The 12,399-nt window shown below is 46.2% G+C and overlaps 1 protein-coding gene across 7 annotated transcripts in view; it reads right to left on the bottom strand.

The window, feature by feature from the left end:
• ACLY (ATP citrate lyase) overlaps positions 1–12,399 on the bottom strand; it is a 362,794-nt gene that overhangs the window by 196,249 nt on the left and 154,146 nt on the right. For all 7 annotated transcript variants that reach the window (XM_078645438.1, XM_078645433.1, XM_078645436.1 and 4 more), the window contains exon 11: positions 3,335–3,452. In XM_078645438.1, coding sequence (XP_078501564.1) covers positions 3,335–3,452 — 118 coding nt within the window. The remainder of the gene's footprint in view (positions 1–3,334; positions 3,453–12,399) is intronic.

The following is a 12,399-nucleotide window of genomic DNA, read 5'->3' as shown; positions in this document are numbered from 1 at the left end:
GAAATTAAAAATTTTTTGCTTGTTCGCGTTTTCAAATGCATGTTCGCAAGACATTTCCCCTCGAGCACGCACACAGTGATTGCGAACAGTAAAAAAGCATCGCGAACAAGCAATTCCGCGTGTTGGCTGAATTTCTGCGTGTTCGCGGAGATTTTTTACCGTTTCAGAGAGATTTGCGTAACGCGATTACGGAAATTCCGCCCACCCGTACACATTTCCCCCGACCTCCGTGTCCTCAACTGGTTACCTTTTGAGGCCAGAATCCATTTGAAAATTGCATGCATGACTCATAAGGCACTGCACCAAAGAACACCGAGATACCTTGCTTAGAAACTAGTACTATCGGGTGGTAGCAGAACTACTAGGAGCTCTGATAATCTTCTACTAAAACCACAGCGTTTCTCCCCCAAAACAAACCTTACCATCGTACCTTCTCAGGAATGGCCCCCAGGATTTGGAATGCCTTGCCCCCAGAAACAAGATTGAATCACTCCGCTGCTTTCTTCAAAAAAGAAGTGAAAGAGATTTTCTTATCTAGTTTTACATGAACTTTCTTATATATTCTTGTTGATAAGTGCTAGTCGCTAACTTTTACCATGTATGTACTTGCTTAACCGTATTCTTATGTATTTGTCATTCACTGTTATGTGCCTTGTAAAGCGCTCGGATACCCACAAGGTTCTTGTTCGTGCTATACAAAACTGTCAAAATAAAATAAATAAATGAATGGTAGAAAGATCAAGTATTTATTACACTACTGCTATTTTTTGCAATGAGTCAAAACAATTTCTGTGTGGGGAAAATACAGGGCAATGCTTTATCAAATAAACCAACTCTTGCCAACTTTAAGCCTATGACTGATCTTACATTTCCAGAAAACTACTTTAAATGTAATACACCTCCAACTACAGAAACATCAAGCAAAATACTCTTCACTCGTCACTCCAGGTTTCATACCTGATGCAGTAAAACATTTATATTGCATAATGCTTGGATTTCAAATGCACACATTACAGAGGATTGGTTATTTAATAAATTTCAGAAAATAAAGTTCTTTTAAATCCAATTTTCTTCCCATATGCTCAGTTTACAATTGTATTCCTCAGTTTCCTCGCTAGGCATCGGTCTCTACACTTGCCCTTCTGGTGAAGCCCCTTTGATTTGTGTCCCATGTCTGTCCTATTTTTATGAGCACCACAAACAAGGTTTTTACTACCATTAGCTTCCGAAATAGCCAATGAGGCTCTAATGTTTTCCAGAGTGAATGATGGCGATGCATCGCTCCTCAATTCGGCCCTTCTTCATTGCTCCTCTCAGGCGTACAGTGCACACAGATCCATGCTGGTAACACAGGTTGTCTCAAGTATTACATTAGAAGATAAAGATCATCTTACCCCAATTTGGGTGAATCTACACTAGTCACCCTGTTACCACTGCACTGAATTTAGACTATGGTGCACAGCCTTTCAAGCACTAACCCACAAACAACAATCCTATTCACCTGAAAAAAACAAATAAATCAACAGAAAAAAAAACACTGGTGACTCAAACCACAAACAAAAATATTCTTCAGTTAGAATTAGCTATGTTTTGCTTACCTTCTTTCAGCCAACCAGGTGGAGTCGCAATACTGTATCCATAGAATGCAACTGTAATGTAATTTGGATTACTATACCATCTAACATTACAGTGGGCTTCAGGAAGTTCTTTCAAGCAGTTTCCCCTGACATTGAGGGGATCATTACGATGTCGGCCGGAATCACTTCCGTCTGACACCGCATCGGTCATGGGGCCGTCCAGATTGCCCCATTAGGATGCGACCGAACAGTGTAACGTAACGTGGCCGTAATGCATGCTCCCATAGTGAAATGGGAGGTGCAGGGATCAACAGCAGGGAACCAAAGGTGCCCCATTGGCCTCCAACTGGAAGCCGTGCACCCAACGGGCCATGCTAGGTTCCCCTAAAGAAGCTTTCCAACATGGTCTCCATGTTGGACAACCATGCCGGAAACCGTCATCTCAATCTCATGGGCGGACAGACCCGCCCTTGAGATTACTTGCCACCTGTAGACTGGTGGACAGTCTCTCCGAACCCGTTGGGAAGCCAGCCGGAATGAGTGGCCGGGTTCCTTTTCGACCCCCTCCATCAAAATGAGGCAGTCAGAAAAAAATCCGACCGGCCCATTACAATGCAGCGCGAAAGGCTCCGACAGTCAGTCGGAGCCTTCCGAGCTGCATCGTAATCGGTCCCTTAATGTTATTCCTATTGTACTTTTGGTTCCGTTTACTACTATAAATGCCTAAAATGTATTTAATTATTTTTCCTTTGCACAGCAATTTTATTTAGAAAGAGCAATTCTCGCTGTTTAGCTTTCTTTTGTACAGAACAAGTAGTAGGTAATGTTCGTAGAGAAAGAGCGGCAGCAAGCAGTGGCTGTTTTAGAGAACGGGTGGCAGCCAGGACTGGGCGTTGGAAAGAATGGAGGTGCAAAGGACCACATTAACAAAAATTCTTGAAGTTTATGCTTACAAAATTTCTACCAGGTTGAAAAACTTTAGGAGAAGGCGTGGCAACAATGTAAAAGAAGTTTAATTTAGTATTTGGGATGGAAAATATTATTTAGAAAGTTTAGTGCAAACCAGGATATTAATAACCATGTGTGTGTTAAAAACATTTACAATGACCACCTCTCAGGAGCTCCCATGGGAACCCCCTTCTCCCCATTCAGACCCAAAATTTACATTGGTTGATAATGTGCCATCAGTGAAGTACTTTCCAGAATCGTAAATTTGCTACCATAAAATTCCACTAATCTGGATTCAGTAAACCATAATGATGAATTTAAGATTGTGACTGAATTTTCGTACTGCCTAGTTTCACTTAGGTGCACAAAGCTGCATGTGAATGTTCTATAAAACCAATTTCATATCACATTTGTTCTTTATAAACACCAGTCTATTACTTATTATCACTTTACATGCACCACTGTCTTCGGAGAACATGTCAGAGGTATCACTGGTATTTGAAGAGAACAAACAACAGCCAACAACGTTTCGGAAAAGAATGGACAGTAGAGAACATTGGTGTCAACACACAAAATCAAATCTAAGAGCAGTCATAACTCAGTCACTGCGCCCAGCCATAACAGAATGTTTATGTTCAAAACATTTTAGGGTGAAACGAGTCTTCTAGAGAAGCAGATGCTCCTACCAGAATATCGCAAGACAACCTCTGCCAGATCCAACGCCCGAATACTCTTGAAAGGGTAGTCAGTGATGCTCTAGCATACCAGGATGGAAACTAGTGTACTATTTTTTTCTTTCAGTTACTTACCGACTTCCCCCATCACCCGTAGCCCCTCCTGGTAATTGGGCCCTCCTCTTCTCACGAATATTGTGACTTCATGTTCTTTCAGGGGACCCTGGTTATCCTTAATTGCTCTTACAATTCCCTAGAATAAAAAATATTAGGTTACTACCAAAGCAGATACAACACCCAGCAGGAAAATAATTGTATTAAAACTCACTAATAATCAATTAGGTCAGCCTGCAATCTGGGTTATAAACCAGACCTCCTTCCATTGCTTTCTTGTGCTTGCGTTTGGACTTCCATTCTATCTTACTGGAGGACTTCGGACTGCGAGGTTGACCTCTCACGAGAGTGATCTCGGGAAAGAGCATGCACCCTCAACTTGGACCAGTACTTAGGAGCGTCCTGAAAATGTGCCTAGTGTTTCACGACATACAGCCTCGCTTCCCTGTCCCGGATCGCCTTTGGGTGCATGAGAACACACCTGCTATATGACTTTGAGGCATGTTCCAAGACCAAACACCAGAGACCCAACTCAGGTGGGTCCACGATCGACATCCGTTTTCTATAATCGCGGCATGGTTTGAAACCTACAGTCTTAAATGGGAACATAGCTCTTTAGCACACCAGATTCCATGATTTTTTTAGGATTTGTCGACAAACCAACACAAATGGAAGCAGAGCTCTAGATCCAAGTTAGAAGGCAGGGAAATAATTAAATGGATGTTAGCTCTCAGAGAAGGCTGTTATACACTGTGGTTCTTACCATCAATCAAACATAGCGTGAGTCAATACCTAGTTACTCAGTCAAAATTATTCAGAACATATCATAATTCTGCAGCTCTATGAGATGAATCTTGCATGTGGTACAGCAAAAAGCAACAGACTTATTTATTACCAAGCAATTTATTTCATTGCTAGTTCAATGGATATTTTGAATTCATAAAAAACAATTTCCAAATGTCACATTCAATACATTAATACAACAACTTTGCCAAAGGTGATTATGCCCCAAGAAAGGACGTGCAAAGGCAGACGTGATAAAGGATGAGAAGTGTTTTTAGAAAGATTATAGAGAGAATCAGAAAAAATGGTGACAACAAATACAATTACAATCTTTACAATGAAGAACGGACGGTTTAGAAAAATACCGTCTCAATAAACACCCAGCCTGAACACTCTTCTTTTCTAATTTTATCAATGCAAAGATGGACATAAGTTTCAAAGTAAGCACGTCAGGTTAAGGGGGGAGGGGGATCAAGGTCCGGGTGAGATCATGAATTGGGTGTCGACGTTTCGACTCGTCTAGTGGCCCGACGTGTAGATTACACCTCGGCCGTGCGAGTCTTCATCAGGACAATAGAGGGAAGGGCAATATCACCAGGGTTTGGTAATACCCGTAACAGTGTAAGGCAGGAGGTATATCAACCGTATGTGGACACTCTCACATCGTTATCTACTCCCAGTGTTAACACTGGGAGTCCAACGAAGGTAGCGCTGCATGTGAGAAAGGTTCCAGCCCGCTTTTCTATGTTTGTGTACATGGGAAACATCTTGCCAATTTGAAAATTCCCATTGAATAAGGAATTTTGTTCCTACAAACACTAGGAGTTTTTCGAGTGAAGCGCTGGCGAACGGAAGGTTGACCCCCTTCTTGAATAAGATCATGGAAATAACGTCTTCCGTGAGGGTTACAATTCCACATTGAATGCGAGGAATTTGTCTAATTAAGAGAGACACTGATGAGACTTATTGTTATGCTTGTCGCGAATGTTGCCTCGAGAGTACCAAGGAGGTGATGCTCGTTCCACTACTTCCCCTTACAGGTTCACCATATGACAGATTGGAATAACTGGACACAAATAGTGATGCCCGTCAGGGGAAAACAGGGAAACAAAACAAGGTAAGTAAGGGAAAACACAGGTTTCTTCATACACAGGTGGAGTGACTGTCGATCCTGGGGAACCAACGAACCTCTGTACACGGTCTCCTATATGTGAGTACAAAGAACAATAGTTAGTACAATTTTTTTGACCGGTAGTAAATAATGTAGGAAGATTGGGAAATCTGCGTACTGTTCAGAGTGTAGAGGGTGGAACAACATAAATAGGGAGGACAAGTCTGGTAATCAGGAAATGGAAGTTCTCCATGTACCCTGCAATAGTACCAGAATGATTATCTTTGCTACCTGCACTATGCTCAACAATCTAGAGGATATATTTATAAGCCTACCTGTGTATTTGTAAAAGGGAAACCGAAAAGCAGGAACTAGAATCTATACTCCTCTAGTTCTGGAAACAATAATCTAAAGCCGGGACTAGTATCAATGCTCCACTAGTCCCAACAAACATCCAAGGAAGTTCTCTAATTCCAGAAAACAATAACCTAAAGCCGGGACTAGTTTCAATGCCCCACTAGTCCCAAGAAACATCCAAGGAAGAACCTCTGTCTTCCGAATCGTAAATATATCCAGAGCACGAACCGAGTGGTCGTAGGAAATGAGTAACAAAACAAACTAACAGCAGATCCCTTAAGTAATCAGGGAATAGCGTCCGACACTCGGACTTGAACACGAGTCTGAAGTGCGTGCGCTCCTATTAATAAACCCACACAAGTTCTAAACACCACTAAGATAACATATATGCCACAATGCTTGGTACCTGAACAGACGACCCGACGACAGCCGCAGACCCGACGGGACCCGCTTCACGCCACCACCGTGACCCGGACAAGACAACACAGGACCCCGGAACCGAAATGGAACGCGAAGCGTTCTTGGTAGGGAAGGGAGTGGCTAAATGCTGGAAAAGGTGTTCACCCACATGCTCGACTCTTCGCGCATGCGCCTCATACAGTGCCAACCAACTGGCTGCGGTTCTTGCCAACCACAACTCCGGCTACAAGCACGACAGTACACCCCTCCTATTCCCCCTCCGATCGGTTTGGGCTTATTGGGATAGTGTCGGTGAAAATGGCGGAGTAAACGGGGTGCATGTACCTGACTCGCATGTGCCCAGCTGCGCTCCTCAATGCCATAACCCTTCCAATGTATCAAGTATTGTAATCTGCCTCTACAACGTCTGGAATCAATGACCTTTTCTACTTCATACTCATCTTCCGAATCTACGGTCACCGGGCTCGGTGTTGGTGGTAGATGAGTACCTGGCTCAACAGGTTTAAGGAGGGATACATGAAAAACCGGGTGTATTTTCATAGTCGGAGGCAAATCTAGTTGTAGAGCTACAGGATTCACTACTCGAACAACCTGAAAAGGTCCTATAAACTTAGGTTTAAATTTACATGAACCACGTAACGTAATGTGTCTGGTGGACAGCCAAACCTTATTCCCCGACTGATAAGCAGGTTCTGGTGTTCTATGTGCATCCGCGCCTTTCTTGTATGTCACCTTTGCTTTATCTAAATTATCCTGTATGGATGTATGTACAGTTTGCAAATGTTGGACCAGTGTACTGACTGCTGGAGTGTCACAAGTAACCGACAGAGGAATAGGTAAGACCCTGGGATGGAAACCATGAGATCCATAAAAGGGAGTAAACAACGTAGAAAAATGATGGCTGTTATATGATAGTTCTGCTAGCCAAATGATCTCATCCCAATCCTGACTCGTCTGAAGGAATTGGCATCTCACGAACTGTTCAAGGCTTTGATTGACACGCTCTGTTTGTCCATCTGTCTGAGGATGATGGCTAGAGGACAAACGAACGTCAATCTGTAACAAGGTACACAAATGCCTCCAGAATTTGGAAACAAATTGTGCACCCCTATCCGTGATCAAAACGAAAGGAATGCCATGGAGTCTGATAATATTTTGTAGAAAGACCTGTGCAAGAGTGACTGATGTAGGAAGGCTAGGCAGAGGAATAAAATGTGCGGATTTAGTAAACAGATCTACTACTACCATTAACGTGGTGTTCCCCTTCTTGGTACGTGGCAATTCCACAATGAAGTCCATCGACACGGTGTGCCAAGGGCCTGGTGGAGAGGGAATAGGACATAACAGTCCTACAGGTTTTATGTGAGAGGCTTTGCCCTGGGCACAGACAGCACATGTTTTGACATATTGTTGTACGTCCTCATTCAGGGTCGGCCACCAACAGGAGCGTTTTACTAATTCAATAGTCTTCTTATACCCTGGGTGACCAGCTATACCTTGTGTATGACACCAGTTCAGAACTATCTGTCTTTGTTGGGATTCAGGAATGTATAATCCTCCTTGTACATACTGTAAGCCCTGTTTCATTTGAGTAGTCTGCGATTTAAGAAATTCAATCGTTTCTGGACTCTGTTGTGCGTTGGCTACTTCCTTTAGGAACTGTTCTTCCGTAGTGATTACTCCTATAATCTTGTTGGTATCTATGATAGAGGGAGGATGTTCATCTACCGGGGGACTTTCATAACCTAAGCGGGATAAAGCATCGGCTTTTCCATTTTTCTTTCCTGCTCTAAAGTGGATTTCAAAATCATAGCCACTAAAAAACTGAGTCCATCTAAGTTGTCTCATAGACAATGCCTTAGTGGTTTTTAGATACTGTAAATTGCGATGGTCTGTTATAATGGTGACTGTGTATTTGGTACCTAATAGATATTGCCTCCACTCCTCCAATACCTTCTTTATTGCAATCAGTTCTCTTTCTCCGATGGCATAATTCGTTTCCGCTGTAGTGAGTTTGTGTGAGTAATAGGCCACGGGGTGTAGTTCTCCTGTCTCTGGGTGGGCTTGTGATAAAACTCCCCCTACTGCCACTTGGGAAGCATCAACCTCCACCGAAAAGGGGCTTTGTTGGTCCGGATGCCTAAGAATAGGAGCAACGGTAAACGCTGTTTTCAGTGTTTGAAAAGAATGTTCGGCTTCAGGTGACCAATGAAAAGGTGTGTCTTTCCTCAGGAGTTTGGTGATGGATGTAACAATCTCTGAGAAACGATCTATAAAACGCCTATAAAAATTGGCGAAGCAAAGGAACCGTTGTACGTCCTTAACTGATGTGGGTGATGGCCATTGTATGACTGCCTGTACCTTGTGAGGATCCATTTCCAGTCCATGGGCTGACAATATATAACCCAAAAAGGCCACTTGGGACCTGTGAAAAAAGCATTTATCTAGTTTACAGAACAGGTAATTGTCCCTCAGTCTTTGTAACACAGATTGGACATGGTTTATATGTTCCTCCAATGTAACAGAATAGATGAGTAGATCGTCTATATAGGCGATGACAATTGTCCAGCAGTTCTTTCAGCACGTCATTTATGAAATACTGGAACGCAGAGGGCGCATTACATAGCCCAAAGGGCATCACCAAATATTCGAATAGTCCGAACTTGCTGCAGAACACCGTCTTCCACTCATCTCCCTCTCTTACTCTTACAAGGTGGTACGCCCCTCTCAGATCCAGCTTTGTAAAGTACTTAGCTGTTTTTACCTGATCTAAGAGAGGAGATGAGTGGTAACGGAGATCTGTTCTTGATTGTCACTGCATTGAGAGAACGGTAGTCTATACAGCAGCGCAGACCACCCTCCCGTTTAGGGATAAAAAAAAGAGAGCGGACGAAGCGGCGGACCTAGAGACTCTAATGAACCCGAGATCCAGCATTTTGTCTAGATACTCTCTTAAGTAGATGTTTTCCTTTTTTTTTTTTTTTTTTTTTTGTTGAAAACCTTTATTGAGCCTTCACAGTTAGTACACAGCTTGTCGCCTACAACCCAACTGGGCCGGCCGCTAGGGAAGCGTTAATCAATAAAATACCTAGTACTACAATACAAGTGCACCCGCGGTCGTGAGGACGTGAAAGTAACGATCCAGAAAGAATTTGTGAAGAAAAATTGCGAATGTTCCAAGCTGAATTAAGAGGTTTTCATTTTCAGTTTTACACCTAAAGAAAGAACATTCAAAACTTCGGGAAATTACATTACAATCGATACAAGAAACTTAAAGCCAGGTAGGTGGAAGCGTACTTCAGAGTCAGAGTTAACAGCACTTTGCTCCTCATGCTAGGTAAGGTGTGAGCCGTCCCTTTCCGTTATTCCGCCCCCTCCCGGTGCTGCCCCCCCCATCACTCAGCCCCCCCCCCGCACATTCATTCTTCTTCGTCTGATTCTAGTGTGTCACCTTCAGGAAGTGGATCACAAATCTCGCCTCGGTACATGTTCCATGGGGACCAAACCTTGTTCCACTTGGCCGGGCACCCCCTGTTCAAATACACTGCCCGTTCTGCGACCATGGCCCTGTCCATATTAACACACCATTGTGAGGCCGTCGGTCGATCCGCCACCCCCCAGCGCTGCGCGATATCCCTCTTGGCCATCATCATTCCTAGCGTCACCCAGAGGCGGCCATGTCGAGACAAGTCAGTTGGCTCCCACACATTGAGAATGCAGCGGCGAGGTTCCTGGGAGCACTGAGACCTCCAGCACCTGTGATACAGTGCGCATGACCTGACGCCAATATGTTTGTATGAGTGAGCAGTCCCAGAATGTGTGGAAGAATGTGCCCTCCTCCCCGCAGCCCCGCAAGCAGAAGGGGTCAGGGGCTCGCTGTATGCGGTGAAGCAATGCCCTGGTGTAATATGTTCTGTGCAGAACTTTGAGTTGGATGAGTCTCATTCTGGAGGATATGCCCGCTTCCTTAGGGGATGCCAGTGCCTCATCCCATTCGCGTTCATCCATCTCCCCCACGTCCCGCTCCCACTTCCCCTTAAGAGGCACTAGCGGGTCGGGGGAATTATTAAGGAGTTTCCGGTAGGTGAGGGAGGTGGCCTTTTCCACCATGTAGTCGGTTAAGAGGCGATCCTCTAGCGGGGACGACTCGGGGAGTGTCGACCCCACCGGAATAACCGCCAGGAGAGCATGACGGATTTGGACATATCGGTAGGTTTCACGTGGCCCCATGTCATAGAGTTCCTTCAGGCGGTCAAACGCAATGATAGCCCCACGGTCCCACATGTCCCCCACTGTTGAGATGCCAATGTCGTCCCAGCGGGAGAACCCCTTGCTGGTCCGAAGGTTGCCTAGAGCACGCGAGTCCCAGAGTGGGGTGAGCTTGGTGATAGTATCTTTCCATCCTAGCGCAGCAGTGGCTGCATGCCAGGTAGCTACTGTGATCTTAGTGGGCCCCTTCAGCGACCTGAGTTTTCGTTTATCGTAAAGCGGGGCCAGCAGGGTACCAGCCCCCACCTGGGCCCGATCCGCCTGGAATGCTGGGTCCGATTGCGATGCGTGCAACCATTGATTGATCGGTCGAAGCTGGGCCGCCCAATAGTAAAGGTGGAGGTTAGGAAGTGCAATGCCACCCTCGTACCAGCCCTTACAGAGTTTGGCGTGAGCTATCCGCGCCGGGCGGTTACCCCATAACAGACCAGAGACCACCGCCGCCACCTTCTTGAAGTACCTAGGGGGCACAGCAAAAGGGGTATTGTCCAGAATATATAGAAAGCGGGGCAGGGATTTCATCTTGAACAGGGCTGCTTTCCCCAGCATCGTCAGCGGTAAGCCTGCCCAGAAGCTTGCATCTCGCCTGAGGCGGTCCAGCGGTGGCGTCAGGTTAAATTTTTCGTATTCAGCCGGGTCACCCGTGACGTGAATACCGAGATACTTAAATGATGAACCGGCCAGTCGCAGAGGGCAGGTGGAACCAACCGCTGGGTGGCTGCCCGTCAGGGTATACAGTTCGGATTTACTCCAATTGATGGTGTAGCCCGACACCTCTCCGTGGGCATTACAAATGCGCAAGAGAGCCGGAATGCCGTGGTCAGGATCTGTCAGATAGACCAGCATATCATCCGCATAGAGCGATATGCGGTCCTCCCAGCCCTCCCTCCATTTAATCCCTTGAAGCAAGGGGGCGGTCCTGATGCGGATCGCCAAGGGCTCTAGCGACAACGCAAACAGCAGGGGGGAAAGGGGGCAACCCTGTCGGGTGCCGCGCCTAAGCGGGAAGGAGCGTGAAATGTGGCCGTTCGCCACCACATGTGCTACCGGCATGGTGTAGAGCAGTTCGATCCAGGAGATGAAGACAGGACCAAAACCCATGTACCGGAGAACCTCAAAGAGATACGCCCACTCCACCATGTCAAAGGCCATCTTTGCATCAAGGGCCAAGATGGCCGCGGATTCGCCTATCTCATCCGCTTTAGCCAACACCCCATGTACCCGTCGTAGATTGAGTGAGGTGTTCCTGTGGGGCATGAACCCCGACTGGTCTGGGTGGATAAGGTCAGATAGGTGGGGCATGAGGCGATTTGCCAGAAGCTTTGCTAGAATTTTGCTTTTCGCGTTAAGTAAGGATATAGGGCGGTACGAGGAGCATTCCTCCGGGGGCTTACCAGGCTTAGGAATAGCCACGATCGCGGCCGTTCGTTGGTCCAGCGGGAGCACCCCCGTAGCACGGCATTCCTCGTACATTCGGAGCAAATATGGGCTAAGCACATCAGTGAGGCCTTGAAACCACTCGATCGGAATGCCATTCGGTCCAAGCGCTTTGCCCGTACGGAGGGCCCCAATGGCGATCCGCAATTCGTCAGCAGTAATGGGCGCCTCAAGCTCAGCTGCCGCCTCCGGCTGCAGTGCCGGGATGGTCAAGTCATACAGTGCGCTTTGGGCCGCAATCGCAGTGACGTCCCGTTCCGGGGTGTAGACTTTCTCAAAGTGGGCAGCCAGTGCCTCCACTATTCGAGCTGGGTCAGTTCGGATAATTCCCTTTTCGTCCTTAATCTGTTGGATCCCCTTGACGCTACCCCCTCTCTTGTCGAGCCAAGCCAACATTTTCCCTGCCTTGTCCCCCATATCATATATTCGATTTTGTGTGTCTGTGATGTGACCTTGTGTAATGTGCCGAGCGTGGTCTGTATATAGGCGTTGAGCCAGCACGAGCGCATGCAATGTGTCATCAGTGGGGTCTGCTTCGTGGGCAGCAGTTGTTTCGCGCAGTCGGAGCTCGAGCGCCGAGTGTTCAGCCGCCTGTTCTCGCCTATGTGATGTAATAGAGCTTATGGCTTGCCCCCTCAGGACGGTCTTATAGGCCTCCCAAAGTACCTCAGCCGAGGCTGCGGTAGGCTCATTCTCCATGAAGTAATGT

The sequence above is a fragment of the Lissotriton helveticus genome, chromosome 5_1, assembly GCF_964261635.1.
Source record: "Lissotriton helveticus chromosome 5_1, aLisHel1.1, whole genome shotgun sequence".
In the NCBI taxonomy this organism is placed as follows: domain Eukaryota; kingdom Metazoa; phylum Chordata; class Amphibia; order Caudata; family Salamandridae; genus Lissotriton; species Lissotriton helveticus.
The sequence above is the reverse complement of the archived record's forward strand: the minus strand, read 5'-3'. Positions and strand labels throughout refer to the sequence as shown.